The sequence below is a fragment of the Rosa chinensis genome, chromosome 2, assembly GCF_002994745.2.
Source record: "Rosa chinensis cultivar Old Blush chromosome 2, RchiOBHm-V2, whole genome shotgun sequence".
In the NCBI taxonomy this organism is placed as follows: Eukaryota; Viridiplantae; Streptophyta; class Magnoliopsida; order Rosales; family Rosaceae; genus Rosa; species Rosa chinensis.
This window is the reverse complement of record NC_037089.1, coordinates 29878701-29898347: the sequence shown is the minus strand read 5'-3', so window position 1 is coordinate 29898347 and position 19647 is coordinate 29878701. Positions and strand designations below refer to the sequence as shown.

Here is a 19647-nt window from a genome sequence, read left to right as displayed (position 1 = left end):
TATCATCTTCAGTTTGATCTCCCTCTTGTCCGGCCATTGGACCTGTGTTTCCCCTTTCTTCAACCATATTGGATATAAATAAATTTGGAAGATGAGAGCTATATGAAGAGGAGGAAGCACAAAATTGGGTTACTATGAAAGATAAATTTTTTGGTGTGAGTTGTAAAATAAATGGTAGGTATTTATAGAGAAATGTTTAGAATTTTTTTAAATTTTTTTAGTTACCATTTATTAACGTTACAAACATATATATACATGTTAATTGTAAGCCGTAGGATTGCCCATTTAATTGAAATGAAGGGCTGAGATTTCATGACCGTTGGGATCAGAATTCAAACATATATATATATATATATACATGTTAATCCTCAGCCGTAGGATTTCCCATTTAATTGAAATAAAGGGCTGAGATTTCATGACCGTTGGGATCAGATTTCATATAGGACCAACGGTTGGATTCCACGTGGCATGCCGGCCCCCTCTCTCTGTCGCTACGCGACAAGCGACTGGACTCAGCTTCGATCACGTTGCGGCGCCACGCGTCGTCATGGTGTCCTCCACTTCCAAGCCAAGGCGCGTTGATGGTTGCTGACAGCGTGCTCACGTCAGCCACGTGAAGGGCTGGGCTTGTGTGGCATGTGGGCTTGATCGGTCATGGAAATGGTCATGGAATTGACTATTTCTTTGGCTGTAGTCATGAAGGGGTGATGTTTGCCCGGGCAAGAATCCTCCGCTGCAAATGTGTTTCTCCCATGGCCGGTCACCACATCAGCTTTTTCTTGACTATGACCAGTCAAGGTGAAACCAGTGCACTTACTCTAAGAGGGTTATTTTAAAAATATGAAGTTATAAAGAGTGAATTTCATTCCCCTAATATAAATGCCTGAAAACAACTTTCTAAACTCTGACAGATGTTCAAAGTGAATACCAATCTCAGAACCCTATCCCAAATGAACCCACCTCCTCACACCTAGCTCCCTCAAAGATATATTTACTCGTTCCATCCACACTACCCACATATGCTCTCATATCACATCTTGCCAATACAGTTCCCCTCTTTCTGGCCAGCAAAGAGCTTATATTTCTCTCCCAACAATGCATTACATGAAGCTGGGTCATCTGAGTACACATTTTTACTTCCCAGTCACCATATTGATGTTATAGTCAAATGTAAGTCAAGTCAACATATTAGTGAGGTCGAGTCACAGTAACTACAAGATTCTTGATGAACAAGGCACAAAACTAAACAATCAATTTCACTTCCCCTAAAAAACATAACTTACTATTCAAAAAAAAGAAAAAAGAAACATAACTTACAAGAATTGAAGAAAAAACAAATTCAATATTAAGAGCACAACATTTTGCATAATTCTTTAACTTTTGAGCTGCAATAAGATACATGGCAATCATATTTTATATTTTTATATTAAAGGGATATAAAGAGTCGATGCATACCTTCAAAAGAGCAGGAGGTCCTTCTTCCCTCACAATAGTCTGGTTGGCAGATCCATTTTTGTAAAACAAAAAAAATAAAAAAAATAAAATAAAAAGGAAAGGAAAGAAAAAGGAGTTGTTGGAGGCACATGGCGTAGTTAGTTATCAAGGGGAGACAAGTATCATGCGGAATAGCAGATGGCCTTACCTGTACCATTAGTCTAGTTTTAATCACATTAAGGGGAGTGGTTATAACTCCAGTTAATGCACCTAGAAGAGTTTCATATTAAATGTATCAGATAATTGCTTTAGGTGAAACACATGGATAATTAAGTTAACTTTAATCGTAGTAAAAGACAATGAGCAGGACTTTTCTATGAAGACAATCAGACAGACAGGAACTCGTCCCAACCAAACTAACCCAATGAAAACTCAGAATCAAAGACATAAAGTAATTTTTTTCACCAGAACTTATCATATTTATCTCACAATACATAAGAAACACAACACACTATTGTTGTCTGATTATCCTATGTTGCCAACGTTAAGTGCACAGAGACAGTATGATACCACTTTAGTACTCTATTACAATTTATGTAGGAATTATTCAATCGTACAGAGAATACTGTATATCTGCCAGGTCATTCTGGAGCTACACAAGTCAATATAAGGAGCTGAATTAGTAAAAACTCATTTTAGAATGTCCCATGTTGTGACAAATACTCAAATACTAGTAGTCATCCCAATATCACCACATGTAGGCTGAGGAGTACTCATGGAAGACTTGAGTTTTAAGGCCCCAATGAGGACGGAAGAATTTCAACTAGGGAGACCTTAGCACCTAGGCCTCATCAAAAAGCCCACGGATCAAGTGGGCCGATGGAGGCCCGCAGGCCCGGCCCGGCCAGTCAAAAAACCGGCAAAAGCCCACCTTGGTGGGCCGATGGAGGCCCGCAAAAACCCGGCCCGGCCCTCTAAAAGCCCGCTAGGCCCGGCCCGTAAAAGCCCGTTAGGCCCGACCCGTAAAAGCCCGCAAAATATTATATATATATATATATGTGTGTGTGTGTGTGTGTGTGTGTTATATATATAGATATATCTATATGTGTGTGTGTGTTTATAAATATATATATATATATATATATATATATATATAGTCATATAGATATATATATAGATATATATATATATATATATCAATATATCATGTGTGTGTGTGTGTTTATATATATATATAGATATATATATAGAGATATATATATATATATATCTGTGTGTGTGTGTGTGTTTATATATATATATATATATATATAGAGAGAGAGAGAGAGATATATATATATATAGATATATATATATATATATAGACAGATCCTATCCAGAGCGGAGCTCCGCTTTGAAATTAACTTGTGAAGTTTGAGTTTTTGGTCACTTTTCGGTAACATATCCACATCTCGACTGTTCAATTTTTAGGTACTAGTGTATAGATCATCTCTGCAAATTTTCAGCCAAGTTGATGATTGTTAAGGTATCTAATTCGCTTAAACAAATAGACGAACTGAATCTGTCAACATGAACCGTACTAGCTTTAAGGCAGTTAACAATGCCTTAACAATCATCATTTTGGCTGAAAATTTACAGAGATGATCTATACACTAGTACCTAAAAACTGAACGGTCGAGATGTGGATGTGCGACCGAAAAGTGACCCAAAACTCAAACTTCACACGTTAATTTTCAAAGCGGAGCTCCGCTCTGGATAGGATCTGTATATATAGATATGTATATATATATATATATATATATATATATCAATATATCATATATGTGTGTGTGTGTTTATATATATATATATATATATGTGTGTGTGTGTGTGTGTGTGTGTTTATATATATATATATGTGTGTGTGTGTGTGTGTGTGTGTGTGTGTGGAAGTTCTTATACTATTATACTTCTATAGAAAATATGTGCATATATATATATATATATATATATATTCTACATATCGGTTGACCAATCCGATCGGATTCGAAAATATGGTGAAATTGGCTAAATTTTTTACCACACTCATAATTTATTGTAATAAACTCATCCAACGGTCGGTTTTTCCATTTTCTTTGAATTGATAGGGGTTGCTCTTTGGAGTGTATAATATATAAATATAGGTTTATAAGAGTAACTACGTTTGACCTAGTTAATCGAATTCGAAACGTGAACCAAATTGGCTGGATTTTCTACAACCACCATAAAACATTACAATCTCTCCATCAAGCGGTTGGTTTCTCCGAATTCATTTTCCACTTCATGGTTGATTTAGAATGAATCTAAACAATTTAAATGCAATGTATAGGTCATATAACTTTAGGAATAAAATTGGTATAGTCCAATGTGTTTGTAATTAAAATTAATTTTTTTTTATCTTATGTCCACGCACATCCATCGATGGAATATATACAAACGTGATGTGAAAAAATAAGCACGTTTCGCGGTTGCCACGCCATCGGTCAACCAATAAAACATATAAGTGACTACGGTTGACCAATCCGATCGGATTCAAAAATATGGTTAAATTGGCTAAATTTTTTACCACACTCATAATTTATTGTAATAAACTCATCCAACGGTCGGTTTCTCATTTTCTTTGAATTGCTATATGTAGCTCTTTGGAGTGTATGATGTATAAATATAGATTTATAAAAAATTAGTGTCTTTAAAAATTTATTTATCAACAAATTAGTATCTATATATAAATATAGATTTTTTTGGTACAATATAGTTATATAGATTGTTATCTTTGGTTGTATTTGATCATTATCCATTGAATTTCCAAAGCTTGAATAAAAAAAAAAATACTTGTGTCTTTAAATATTTATTTATAAATAAAGCCCGCAAGGCCCGGCCCAAAAAAGCCCTCAAGGCCAAGCCCGGCCCGGCCCGAAAAAGCCCGCTTTATATAGACGGGCTTGGATCCTTTGATTTTTAATAAAGCCCGGCCCGGCCCAAGCCCGCTATGAATGGGCCCGGCCCAGCCCGTTGACGACCCCTAATAGCACCCTAATTTAGTCTATATGGGCCTCTGAATTTGGGTGAGTTCCAGGTCGATAGAGTTGTATTAAGTCGGTCTATGTATATAAGCTATTACAAGATTCTCCATTCGTGACATGGACCTTTGGGTATTGCATCGATGTGCCATGAAGATCTCCATATATGTGAAGTTGTGGGCTCTGAGAGTTTCTCATTTGCTAAGGATAATACCAGCTATTATTAACATCAGTATCTGATCTATAAATATTTTACTGACTGAATCCTAGTGCGCAGCACACTTGGTAGGCATGCATGGTTCATACTTAATAGATATGTCATAATATCCTGATATTGTTTGGAAACATTATTGTGTTCCCCATTTGTAGGTAATAAGCTATGGACTAGTGTGAAAACTTTTTCTCTGAAGCCAAAGTTCACACTCCTTAAGAGTTGCACTCAGACAAGAGGAACCAAAGGTATGCACTAGATTAGCATTATGCACGTTAAAGAAGATCCCACAACCATCCCCAAAAAAGATAGAGTTGACAACACTTAAAATAGAATAATATGATCGCTGATTTCCTATGAAACGGTGTTGAGAATATATACATCCCACATGGGAAAAATGAGACCTTGCCTATGAGTTTATAAGGGTTTGGGCCACTCCATCCATTGCCAATTGGTTTTGGATGTGAACCCCAGATTACTTTATCATGGTATCAAAGCAGGTTATCCACGTGTGCATGTCTAACGGCCACACAATTGGTAAAGTCGAAAGCTAAGTACCTGCAAAAGCTCCAATTATAGCATTCTCAGGATCGTTGAGCTCTCTCTTTGCCTGATAAAAAGAGAAAATCAGAAAGCTAATTATAGATATCAAGAGACGTGGTATAACACATGTAAAGAAAGCAACATCATGAAAATAACTGCAGGGAATACTTTTTGGATACAGATTTTTCTTATAAGATCTGAGTGGAATACAAATCAGAAGAGAAAGTGAGCTCCGACCTACATATCCTATCTCTTTGGATAAGGATTCAACCAAAAGGAACTTGTCTTATTTATCACACGTGGAAACAGATCCTAGATATCATCCATTACGAACATGGTTAAGCACAATGGTGCTACAAAAGCATTAACACCATAGTAACCAGTTCGTGCATCAAGGCTATAAATCCAACCATTACTAGGCATCATAACTTTACTGTTGAGAGTGTATACATCCCACATGGGAAAAATGAGACCTTGCTAGTGGGTTTATAAGGATTTGAGCCACTCCATCTATTACCAATTGGTTTTGGATGTGAACCTCAGATTACTTTATTATGGTATCAGAGCAAGTTACCCATGTGTGCATGCCTAACGGCCACACAGGCTCCAAGTCACCCAAAGTTGTCCACGTGTATGGCTTGAAAATTCGCCACACGTGCGGGGGCGTGCACATGAAAAAAATGGGACCTTGCCAATTATATACTATAATCTGCAAGCATATAATAGGCAAAAAAGAGGAGCTTATCGCCACTTTATAATCTATCCGAAGCTGCTCATATAGACAAAATTGAATTGCATCAAATGGCAAATCTCGCAATAAAAATGATCCATATCCCTACCATCTCAAAAAGGATAAAGAAAGTTAATATATTGACAAACTTAAGAAACACAACAGAGATAGAAGTAATTTGTTTCTTTTATATATAGGAAAGAGGGAAAACAAAGTATGAACTAGTATGATTATCCACAGTGGAAACACCTACCGCATAGAGTCCTTTGAAGCCCTCCTTAGCAGCAATAAAGCGAACAGCAGCAGAGAAGGATGTGAATTGCCCCGTTTGCATCCTTTGCCTTACAACCTACAAAGTATTGAAGAGAAAGAAGCTCAGGTCAGGAAAATTTAGGCATGGAGTGAGTACTATAAACTACTCTATCTCCGTTGGAACACGAATGAGTGAAGCAGCAATGCCTTCACAAGCTCCCACAGTCTACATAAAGTTTGAAAAAAAAAAAAGTTTGATTCAGAAAAGAAGTTTACATTGCCAAATTTTCAGCTTAAGAATCAAACAACCACATAAGGGATTTCCATTGAAGACAGGAAAACAGAATGTTTTAATTAAGGTAGATGATAAACCAGTACTTCAAATAATGTAAAATATAGAAGAAAACCGATCCCAGGAACCATGCATCAAAATGTTTTTGAGGTTTCAATGGTCATCTTGACGCTGACAGCAACACTCTCTGTGCTGTCAAAGACCTTCAAACTTAAAACAACAAGCTCAGTAAACTTCTCAGACCACTCAATCATCGTGTTCTTATCAAGAATACATAAAACATAAAGAATGGAAGAGACAAGATTCGCTTACAAAATGAGCTAAAGCGCTTAGATTTTCAGGAAACATCTTTAACAATTTCTGCTTTGTAGGTTCATAAACTCCAACAAAAATTGCAGAAGCCCTGTACATAAACAAATAATTATCAAACATTTCAAACATAAATTAAATTCTTTTACACGGTAAACATATTCAAATTACTAACGAAAAGTATAATTGATAGGGTAACCGGAATGACAAATGAACTCATATAACTATACCCAAATGAAAGCAACATCCCAGCAAAAAACAGTTGAAATCACAAACCCAAAATCAACATCCTTTATTCGACCAAAAAAAAAAAAAATCAACATCCTTTAAAAAGGTTGGAAAGCACATCAAGCATGGATAGCAAGCCCACGCAAGCTCACACAGACCATGCATGAAAGCAAGGATATGTGCATTACAAACACAAATACACCCAATATATACATAGATACAATATTATATATATCTATATAAACACACACACACACAGAGACACATATACACACAGAGAGGGAGGGAGAGTGAGAGATAGAGCAGAGAGCACATAAAAGTTATCTCCTGTCAACTAGATTTCTCGCCCATATTTAAATTTGAAATGACTAATCTGTCACAGAAAGAATGAATTGCAAAACCAAGATTGACAACAAGACATGAATATCATTGCAACTAGAAACCTAAAAAAGTCACCCCAAACTGGACAACAGCATATATAGTTCAATGTAGCAGTGTAAGCAGAACAATGTAGGCTAATTTTAAAAAATAAAAATAAAAAAACTAGGAAAATCAAACATGTGAGAATCAAATAAATACTTTTATCCTTCTTTGATACCCAGAAATCCTGCAAACCTGCTTCACTGACCCAGGCTCCAAAATGGGGCCTATTGTCAAACCCTACAATCTTTAGGTGGCAGGAAACTCTAGCAAATAGCTAGCTAGGTAATGTGGAGGATTTTGAAGCCCCCTGACGTAGTCGGAAAAGATCACCTAGGTTAACAAGTACGTCAGGGAAAAGATCACCTAGGTTTACAAGCAATAAACCTAAAACAAAAGTTCTTGAGTCCACCAGAGATAAAAGAGAATAATCTCATTATGATAAAAGATAGTTCTGCAGCCGTTTAAGGTTGCTTATATATGAGAAAAGAAACGCTAGGGTGACTAACAATGAAACCCTAAAGCCCATGGGTAAAAATAAAAAAAAAACAAAAAAAAAACTAGGAAACCGAAAATTCTAAAAAAAACAGTAAATTGCAATTTTGAGGCCCTAAACGACCCCGAAAAAGCCCACACGTCGTAGCTACGAGTTTTGTTCCTGGCGCGATTCCCTTTCCGGAAAGTTATGGCAAGCTCCAATCGGACACCAAGCTATGGCGTAGCTACTAGTAACTTTCGTTTTCCTCCTTTTGCACGATCAAACTGCTCTTCGAAAGTTCTGCATCACCCCCATACCACATGAGAGCAAACCATGGGCCTAAAAGAGAATACTAAACTGAATGAACTAAAAGATCTTCACGAAACCTAGGGAAAGAAACCTCATTAATCTAGTTTACTGATTTCCTGAGCTATTGTAGCTTTTTCTGTCTAAAAAAAAACACAGAGAGAGAGAGAGAGAGATTGAAAAGACAGAGGAATAAACACCTAAGTTAAGTTCAATTTAATTGTATAGTTAACCTGCCTGCAATCTTGTCTTTATAGTATCAATGGGATATAAGGCTGTTTCAACAACAACACCAGCTGTACCTCCTGCTATAACACCCTCTGCAAAATTCACCAGAGAAGCTAAATCATGAATAAAGTGGGAGAGCAAATAGTTTTGTCCATTTAATATGTTATAACTCGAGGTCTTTTGAAGATATGAAGGATGCTCCATACTTTACATAAATTCAGATCTTTAGAACTGAGCATCCTTCTCACAATTATCAACTCAAGGAATAAGATTAATAACAATGATGCATAGTGAACTCCAACCTAGCATTCAATGCATATGTATCTTCAACAATAGTGCACATGCGGCACCGTAATTTCAATTTGTAATACGGCATCCGCCGTTTAACTTATCAAATAAGATAACATTAAACACCAAAATGAGACTAATTTCGTATCCACAAGTAGCTTGAGGAAATCTTGTATCTCAGATTTGCTAACTGAGTCTGCTGCAAAATCAACTTCTCTAAAAATGTGCTTGAGATTGATGTCTTCAAATTATGCGTTAAGGAAATTGATATCAGCTGTAATCGCTTTGTTCCCATGAAGGATATTGCGGTCTAAGTAATTTCCTTGGCATCAAGTACGAACGTCAAAAGATATTGTTGTCATCTGGCTTTAGAATTGGAAATTGCGGTGCAGAGAATTTGGGTCTATATTAAAAAAGCAGTGTGGTCATAGTATTGCAGAATTAATTGGTGCATGCTTTTTTGGCTATCATGTAATAAAGATGTCCGTGCTGTGGTGATGTCAATCAGATCGAACCTGAGACCTGCTCTACAGCTCTACATATAAAGCGAGGAGGATTTTACTGTTCATCAGTGGTCAAATTTTTGAACTTCCGAAACTGCCCACGATTAACAACGGAAATTACAGAAAGCACAGAGAGAAAAAGAGAGGCACAGTATCAAAACAAATTGACTGAGGTATGTACATCGAATAGTTCTCCTTGATCTGTTTCAGTTGTGTTAAATTCTGGAATCTCTATTGTTTTCTGAATTCTAACTCACTCATCGTCAGTTTTATTTCTATAACAGTCCTTATTTCATTGACTTGTTACATGATCTTTGTTCCTCTTGATCGAGTTGTCTGCTATCTAAGCTTGCTCCCAAAGTCAAAGAATATTTTATTTGAATAGTTGCTGTAATTAACAGTGTGAATTTTGTGATTGGACCTCAGTAATCCCTTATGCCTTTAGCCTGTGGTTAAATGATATATAAGTTATGTGTTCCTGATATGAGTGCATGTAATTTTGGAGTGATATTTGATACATATCCCTTTGGGCACTTCATATATTATTAATTTCATCAACTATTTCATTTAGTTGGCAGGTTTCTGTAAATGTCCATTACATGTTTCTTTCAATTTGTAATTTACATATGAAGTAGTGCTTTATAATCTTAGTCAGTAAAATCTTTACTTTGATTGCTTTATATGTAATCATGAACGTGATTGGCCTGATTCAGGGTCCTGTTATGATGGAATGGATTCAGGTGGAGAATGTGGTGTGCTTGCTGAGACCGTGTTTTATGTTCCAGCTAAGAACTGAGCTAAATATATGTAATTTTCACAAGTGCATTTTAGTCAGTCAAAGTAGTTTTCTGATTTGGATTTCATTAGTTTGGTTGGATATAGATTAATAACTTGATAAAACAAATGATTTGGATCTCTGTTTCCTCTGCTGTTTTCTGTAGATTATTGTCTTTTGTAGTTAAGACTGTGTTCATCGGGATTTTGGTAAACTTTTTTGATACATGTACAGGTATCCTACAGAATATGGAATGTTTCACTTCTATATAGCTGACAGAGAACATGACTGGAGGGAGGGAACAGAGAAGTACAAGTTCTTTGATAATTGCCTTGGATTCTTGGATAGACAAAAGGTGCAATTTTTACAGTGAAAGTTGATCATATCCCATCATCATTTTAGTGTTTTTTCCTGTTGAAGAATCAATCCAGGTAGTCAGATGTGAATTCTAACCCAGTATATTTTAGTTACAATTTCTAACTTATTAAGGTTGTTTTAAGAAATTCCTAGCTTTTACTTATTTCAAATACCATATACTATATCCGATTACTCATGTTTATTTACTTCTATTTATTGGGTGTTGCTGAATTTCACGTTTGCTATGATTCAGTTTATCTCTTAAATTTTGATTACTATTGTTTGTTGATTATTGATCTTAATTTTTTTATATTGACAAGTTTTTTTGTTTTGCAGATGCTCTCTCCAATATTTCTTACTGTTTTGTCAATCAACTTTTGAGTGAATCAAGATGGTATGTTTTTGTTGTTTAGATTATCGATTTCTATTTAATGTTTAAGTGACCTTAGTGGGAACAACTACAATAGTTGATTTGAGTTCTGTATATGTATTCGTGCATTTTAACAAAACATGGGAAAGTATTCTGAATTCAAGTTCCATTATAAAGGCAAAAAAAAAAAAAAAAAACTTAGATTAATACATAATGCCATCTTAGTACAATTGAAATGCTTTTTTTTTTTTAAAGAACATCACTTTGATGATATTTACATGTTGTAAGGATCACTAAGAAAGGAAGAAAATTGTAATGCATGACAAAAGATTTCTTTTATGAACTGACATAGACTCAGAAGCTAATTTACCCAACATCTGCTTTTGGTAGATTGAAATCTCAGATACATTTTGATCTTTGTAGGTCACACCATATAAGGGAAGGAAGGATGAGTCAAGTTGCAGTCTTAAAACATTCACAGAATTACTAAAACATTCACAGAATTACTTAAAAGTACTCAATCATATCAGAGGTCTTGAAGAACAACATGCATCTAATATATCATTATTTTTGGAGCCAAGCCATTATTTTTTCCTTGATTACTTTCTTACAAGCTGCCTTGATGTTTATTTGGCTGAAAAGGTAGAGGTCACTGTGTACCTCAGCTTCTAAAATTTTGTAAAGACATACTACCAACTGACTGCAGCTTATTTAGATTCCCTTTCTTTGTTTTAGGTTATCAAGGGAATTGTGGATGGATGCCAACAATCTGACTGTGCTTTTTTAGGTGGAGAGGTATTCGAAATGACTTGGTTTTGCAATTTCACTGGTCTTGTTGGCTGGGGAATCCATTTTTAAAGCATGTATTCTTATGTTAATTTGTTTGTATATTGTTTGTTTTCCTTGTGTTCTGTAGACACATGACAAGGTCCGCCCCAGATTCCACCCTGGAACCCGAAGTGGCCCTGCGGGACCCACCTTTAAAGAAGGTTTACCAAAAATTTCGGCATAACCTCCCTTAAAAATGGGTAACCCAAAACCTGTAGAATTTCAATTTCACTTCTAAACAACCCTCCCAAAACTTCTGGAGCCACCCTGCTCCCTAAACCGTACAACTCCACAATTTAGAGTATCAAATTATCCAAATAACTCAAATTACAACCAAGTCATAGGTTACGATATTAGTACAAAATACTCAAGGTTATCAGAGCAATCTAGAACCAAAAGAAATAACGATACACAAAGTAGGTTAGCAAGTAACCTACGAGGGATAGATGACAGCGGTGGTGCTAAGCCTCAACTCCTAAAGCCGAACAGCTACACTGCGAACTGGGCATTTGAAACCGAAGGGCCCAGGGGAAAGTACAAGAAAAACGTTAGCGTGAGTGGACAAAAATAAACAAATATAAACCAAATGGATTTTATACTTTCCCACATTTATTTCCTTTAGAAATTCCTGATGCATGCAAGGATTTACGAAAATAAAACAAGAGGAGTTCCACTCATAAAAACCGACTAGCCCCGCTAGTCACATATGATTTAAAAGAAAAAGTTGGAACTCCGATACTCAAGGAAAATAATACCAGCCCCGCTGGATAAACGAAATTCGAGCTAGCCCCGCTAGCTAAAGTAGTAAAGTGAGTAGGGGAAAGCGATAGCCATACGAGTGAGCCTCCCAGGCTCGGGTGATAGCCTCCCAGGCTAAAATACTCCCATAACTCCTGTAATATACCCTTACGCCACTAAGTGTAGCGATAGGATACCGGGCTACAGAATTACTGTCACGGAGACAGTAACCTGCGCCACAAAGGCGGAAGGGCTACGGTGATCCCATCACCGCGCCACAAAGGCGGAAATCAATGCTAGCAATGATAAGTCACCCAAGGTATGGCAAAGGAAATCCGAAAACCAAGTAAATCCATAAAACTTCCCCAACTCTCGTAAATGAATTTCCAAAGACGTGTCCCACACGCCAAGATAATCTCATCTTCAAAATAAATAGGATATAAATAAGTATAAAGATTAACTTCATCAAATTTCATAAAAATCTCAATTACTGAATATAAATATAATATAAATAGTATAAATCCGGAAATCATATCGGAAATAAATAAATAAGGTAAGGAAAGCATAATCCAATGACGTGACCCCGCACGCCATAAAATTTTCAAATAATCAATATCCAAAACCATTTTTGAAAATAACTATACGTTCGGGAAAGTAATACGATAAATAAATTATAACCTCGGAACCAATTAAATAAATGCATGCATCATTATTTAAAACAAAAGTCCACTCACGATATACGGCTAACGTGGTATCCAAGCGTAAGGATCCTCATCGAGTGATAGGTCGGTAACACGTCCTGTACACAATTATAATCCGTAAACAACAATTTGATAACTATTTACGATAATTAATAATTAATCTCAAAACCCATAACCTCAACTTCTCCAATCCTCTTCCACACCCAATCAAACTTCACCAATCCTTACCAAACTTCACCAATCCTTACCAAACTTCGGAAATTCATAATCCATGTCAAACTTCTCCCAAAATTAACCAAAATCACATAATTAACCTCTACAACAATTATAGAATTTAATAAGCTAAAAATTGAAATTAAAAAGCACCCCTACGCGCCTCCACGCGCAACCCACAGTGACGGCGCGTGGGGCCCACGCGCCGACGGCCACCACCTCAGATGGCCACCAAATTTGACAGTAGCACCTACTCAACACACTGATCGATTCACTCAACTACAACACAACCCAATTTTACCTCGAAGTGGTCGAATCAAGCCGGTGAAGAAAAGCCCGAAACTTCAAGAACCCTAAAAATGGAAAATTGTCAATTCGATATCTACACTGCAAATTGGATTGAACTACCTTAGGGGAAATGATCACCACCAAAAACCGAACCTTCGATGCTAACCTGGTGGCCGGAGGTGGCCGGAATGGCCGGAAATCGGCGAAACCCCAAAACTGCAACCAGAGCAAACCTTGCTTCGATCCGAGCTTTTTCGGCCAAATCGTCGAAAACTAAGGGCACCAGCGTGACCAGGGGGAGGAGGCGACCCTGTGGTGGCCGGCTTTCTGCCGGGTGATGGCCGGACGGCCGGGAATTGAGAGGAGGAAGATAGAGGCCGAAAGGGAAAGAGGGAGAGATCGGGGGAAAGAGAGAGAAAGGGTGGGTTTCCGGTTTTGGAAACCTACCACAGTAAAATTTCAATATATATATAAATTTACCATGAACAGTAACTTCCTTATTTCGCTCATAACTTTCGCATACGAACTCCGATTTTTACGCACCACATATGCACTCGCTCGGTTTAACGTCCTCTACAACTTTCATGAAGGAAATTTTCTCAAATTTTGACCCGAACAAAAGGTCGACTTTTAGGGCCACTAAACGTACTGAAACGATAGTAAAAGTGAAAATAAAAGTCGTTTACCGTCCAAATGACTAGTAAACGGGTAATTGAGATACGGGACGTTACAACACATGTTATTCATATTTTTGATATGTAGCACTCAGTGAATTGCATATATTTTGAGACTGCCGAGATGCCGGGTTTCTATGCAGAGGGTGAGTATGACCTCAGTGGTTTTGTGCTTGGAATTGTGAAGAAGGAATTAGTGATTGATGGGAAAATCATTTTGGCTCGAGATGTTCTGATTGGCCTACCAGCCAGTGGGGTTCATTCCAATGGTTTTTCTCTTGTAAGAAGGTTGGTGTTGTTGAAAGAAAAAACAAAGCTCTTCCCTGTTTCGCATATGCAATTAACTTGAACTGTGTTTTTTTTTCTTATCTGACCCTGTGGTTCTAACTCATGACATTGCACCGGTACATCTTTATAGGGTTCTAGCTCATAGTGGGTTGTCTCTGACAGACCAACTACTGGGTAGCTCTGTTACCTTGGGTCATAGTGATATATGTTAAGCAGGTCAACATGAAACCCTGCTTTATAATTTTTTGCATTTGTGCTCATTTTCTTGTTTTGAGTTTAACTAGCTGCTGAAAATGCTTTCTGCTTTTTGCTTTTGCTTGCTGAAACAGGTGCTTGACATAATTAGCAAGGGAGGTGTGAAGGGGGTAGCCCACATCACAGGAGGTGGTCTCACCGACAATATACCTAGAGTATTTCCAAAAGGCCTAGGAGCTGTCATCTATAAAGATTCATGGGAAGTGTCAGCTGTTTTCAAATGGATCCAGGAGGTAATGAGAATTTCATCTAATCTCGTCTTATGATTTCTGAGCTTTTCTCTGGCATTTAAGTATCTTATGTGTTTTCTCATTTTATTTATGTAACGCTAACACTAGGCTGGAAGAGTAGAAGATGCTGAAATGAGAAGAACTTTTAATATGGGTATTGGGATGGTTCTTGTTGTGAGTAAGGAGACATCCCACAGAATACTTAAAGATGGAAATGGAGCTTACTGTATTGGTGAGGTTATAACTGGTGAAGGAGTGAGTTATAGATGAAATGTATAACTTGTGGCTCAATCTTTCTTTATGTTCCTTTTAAAACCCATTTGACAAGCTGAGATGCAAGCTACTGCAGCTTGTTTTTGCTGTTATTTTTTGTCTTGAGATTCACAGTTTCAGGGGAATTTGTTAGTGTATTGTAGGGCTTTTAGTTATGAGTACCAAAAACTTGTTGTCAATTTTAATTTAGTACTCGTAAGTGCACGAATCAATTGTAGATGTGTAAGCACGAGGTCATTCCCTCAAGGACTGATTGAGACAATTTTGTTATGACAAGTGTGCTATACTTAAGTGAAACAAACTGGATTTTAAGATGTGATTGAGTTTTAAACAAAAAATTAAAGAAAGAAAAACTAAAACTGAAAACAAGAATGAGCAATGAGATTCTTTAGAGTTTAAGAACAGATTATGAAGATGCTAAAACATTGAATCCACCACCTAATACTTCTATCCGATTCTCTAGTTGTTAACAATTGAATTCCCTAGATATCATGCTAAAGATTTCTGTACATAAGCCTTATTGATCCCACACATATGCCAAAGTTCTTCTAACCTATGAATTCCAACTTATTGATCCTGTATAGAACTCACATAGCCAAACTATAATTTACTCCACTTAATGATCAGGTTCAAGCAAACATGTTCAACTCCATCAAGCACAAAAGAACTAGGAAATCATGCAAACAAGAATATCGACTATGATCAAGCACTTGTATTCTTAATTCACAACTCTTTAATCACAAGATTGAATTATCTTTTGGCACCCTAGAAAACATCTACTCATTGATCAAGCATCATGTTCTCCAACCAAATAACTCATAAACAAAACCTAGGTCTTATTGATCCCGAGCAAAGATTTTGAATAAAAGTTCTATTGAAATGGTGATTAAGAGTTTAACATAGAAATCAGAAATTCAATAGCAAACCAACTAAACAAATAGAATAGTCATACTAGGGGCTTCATCTCAGCCCTAGCTTAGAAGTTTAGCAATCCATAACTATGAAAAACATGACTAAAATCTAGTAAAACATGAAACAAACAATGGAAGAATTGAGGAACTTAGGTCCAGCGATGATGAGAGCTTCTCTTCTCCTTGTTCTCTGCGGAATCTGCTGCCTCTTGTGTCTCCCCACATTCTAGGTTTTCTCTCTTGTATGTCCCTCCCAATTCCTACTTGACTTGAGCTTCTTCTGTCTTCTAGTCCAACTTGGAATAGATTTCTTCTCTCCAAAGAAATGCAGGGTTATTAAAGTCAATGCAAGAAATTACTCCAAATATGTCAGACATGTTCAGCCTTGTTCCATTCAAGTGCTAAGAACAAAGGACTTGGGCCTCACAAGTCAGATTCAGAAAAGATATGCAAAATCCGTCAGAATCCGCCTTCCTAAACTAGGTTCACTTAAATCATCATAATTTGCTCCACAAGAATGCGAATCCACTTTTGTAAAATTCCTCAGAAAGCTAACATCCATATCTTTCCAATGGTGTAAGGCTAACTTGCTAATTCCTTGTGAGAAGGTACAATTTAAACCGTGAAGTTGGCGCACAGTAGAGACAATTCTGGACGCTCAAGATAGCCAACACCCTTTCAATCCTACGTCTGACTTTAAGCTCCAAATCTTTCTTTTCTCCAATTTAACCTACAAAACACAAACACAAAGTAAATGACTCAAAAATGATAAGAACTAAGCCTAGAATCCTACATTTAAGGGTGTAAAAATGTATGAAATTATGAACCTATCAAATATCCCCAAACTTAGATTTTGCTAGTCCTCGAGCAAAAACAAGAAAAGAAAAATAAATGACTCAAAGTATGGACCTAATGTCTTCCAAACATTTCAGAGAGCTTATATTGCCCACAAGTATGGTCAGTCAAGATTCACGCAATCACAATATCAAATTCACAACTTCACTTAAAAGCTAATCTATTTTGATGACCATCATGCTCAAAATTTAGTGTAAGGACAATCAAACCAATGCAACAAAAGAAACCCAACCTCCTCATGTGTCGAACAAGTGTCAACTCAATTTCTCAAAAGGATGCACTCAATTTCTTTTCACTCATGATTTTCTGACTATGACATAAGCTTCTATTTTCACTCAAGTTATATGTGAGAGGAATGATGTATAAAGGCAAACAAATAGCTCACATATGACAACAAGAAAGAAAACCCTTTTCTGAATTTTTTTTTCAATTATGATCTCATGATTGGAATGCCAAAACTCGGATGAAAGGCCAATGACACCATATGCTCACCCCTCTGCACAAGTCTCCACAAATCGAATGCACAACTTCAAAGATAAAAAAGGTCTTTATTTGGGGTTGTAATGGGGCCATGGGTGTAAGTTTCAAGAAAGAAAGGATCGAGAAATCACAAAAATCCTAAGGAATTTAGTAGAGCACTATGATGATAATGTAGAGAGATAAGAACTTCAATGAATTTCTTCAAGGCAATAAAACTCGAAACACATGAAGCAAGACATTTTTTCTTAAGGCTGAATGTCATCTTTTTGGGCCTTTGTTTCATTCTAATCACCACAATACAATAAAACAACTTATCAAATCCAAGGAAATTCTTCTATTTTTTCGCACTTTTGATTTTTTTTTTTCGGGCTTTTTTTTTTTTTTTTCCGATAGCCATCAATATATATATTTTTCCTTCCTTGGATCGACATTTACAATAACACTCCCCCATACTTGCTTACAAAAATACCTTGAACTATAATGAATCTCTAAGAATTTGTGCTCCACTAACTCCTTAGAATAGGGTAAAGATATAACTATACTAGGTTAAAGGGTAAGGAATTTGTGGTTGACAAAAGAAAAAGCTTAATGTAGGCTCAAGGGGGTTTATCTAGGGGGTTGCACAACTTGTGTGCATAAAGGGACACATGCTTTATTTGGCTATGGTGGTTGATCCTAGTGCCTTTATCCTTTCCCATCCATCATGCAATTCAACCATACGCTTCAAGAGGCTTTGGGGTAAGTTCTAGCATTTGTCCTTATATAATATGCAAGTCGACTCCGAGTCTCAACCAAGATGAATAAAAGATGAGATCATGCAAAATCCACGTCAAGAAAATAGGATGATCTATTCTAATTCACTCAGAAAAGAAAAGCACATATAAGCTCAAATTCTCGCAGGGTTAAAATCAAGTTTAACTCATCCTAGCATGCATCAATCAAATTTCAATCATAGCACCAATCTAACCATCAATGCAAGAAAAGTTAAGCATGATATTCATAAAAATCTATTAACAATTACTTAAAATCATGAATCAATACATGCTTGCTATCATCTTGTGACCATAATATTGATCCGTAAGAAGTTCATGTCATCATAGTGTTTGGAAGAACCCTAAGACTTAGACTAACAAAGAAAAAACTAAAAACCCAATGAAAAACACAATTTTATATTATTATTATCTGTTTTTTTTTCTTTATTTTTTTAACATAAGGTAAAACAAAACACCGAACACAGACCTAAAATAAAATAAAAAATACGAAACCCCACCCCCAAACTTAAATTGAGCATTGTCCGCAATGTGAAGAGCAAAGCAATACCAGGATTGAAGTGCATACTGCAATCCCAGAATATAAAATAGCAGTACATTAATAAAAGTAAGGGGACAGAACATGACCAAAACAACTAACGAATGAAAAACAACGACTAAAATAGAAGAAAAGAGTTAGGAAACGTCCCTGGTATGAAGGTAGGAGACGTGAGCACGATTAGAAGCCTCATTCTCGATGAACACACACTCATCTTCTTCCAAGAATCATTGGGTTGCCTCCCAACAAGCGCTAAGTTTTATGTCTTCAGCCAGACCAAGTTTAAGCTCATTAATTTGGAGGATCAGTGAAGGAAACGTGCTGCTCATTGGTGTCAAAAGATGTCTCCAAGTAAGGTTTGAGACGTTGACCATTCACTTTGAAGATGGAATTGTTCCTCAAGTTCTTAATTTCAATTGCTCCATGGGGAAACACCTTTGTGACCAGAAAAGGACCCATCCATCGAGATTTCAACTTCCCTAGAAAGATTCTTAGTCGAGAGTTATATAGCAGCACCTTTTGGTTTGGTTCTAATGTCTTTTGACGAATGATTTTATCATGAAATCTTTTGGTACGCTCCTTGTAAATTTTTGCATTCTCATAAGACTCATTACGAATTTCCTCCATCTCATTCAGCTGCAATGCTCTCTGTTCACCGGCTGCATTCATGTCAAAATTGTAGTGCTTGATTGCCCAATAAGCTCGATGCTCCAACTCCACCGGAAGATGACAAGCCTTCCCAAAAACTAAGCGATATGGTGACATGCCAATTGGAGTTTTATAGGCTGTCCTATAATCCCATAGATCATCATTCAAACGTTGAGACCAATCTTTTCTATCCGG

At 36.7% G+C, this 19647-nt stretch overlaps 1 protein-coding gene, 1 long non-coding RNA gene and 1 pseudogene across 2 annotated transcripts; 2 read left to right on the top strand and 1 right to left on the bottom strand.

Moving 5' to 3' along the window:
* Positions 1-605: 605 nt before the first annotated feature.
* LOC121051219 (S-adenosylmethionine carrier 1, chloroplastic/mitochondrial-like) lies at positions 606-7219 on the bottom strand. The gene is made up of 6 exons (XM_040513357.1): positions 7196-7219; positions 6813-6903; positions 6210-6305; positions 5242-5293; positions 1584-1704; positions 606-783 (listed from the first exon to the last, which is right to left on the bottom strand). The coding sequence occupies exons 2-6, from the start codon at positions 6846-6848 to the stop codon at positions 606-608; spliced, it is 483 nt and encodes a 160-aa protein (XP_040369291.1). The 5' UTR covers positions 6849-6903; positions 7196-7219.
* A 2713-nt stretch (positions 7220-9932) lies between these two features.
* LOC121048913 lies at positions 9933-11250 on the top strand. Its single transcript, XR_005805621.1, has 4 exons — positions 9933-10067; positions 10270-10390; positions 10729-10786; positions 11186-11250. It is a non-coding gene; the product is annotated as an uncharacterized LOC121048913 (long non-coding RNA).
* Positions 11251-11353: 103 nt separating this feature from the next.
* Positions 11354-15247, top strand: LOC112184085 (annotated as a pseudogene).
* Positions 15248-19647: the final 4400 nt, after the last annotated feature.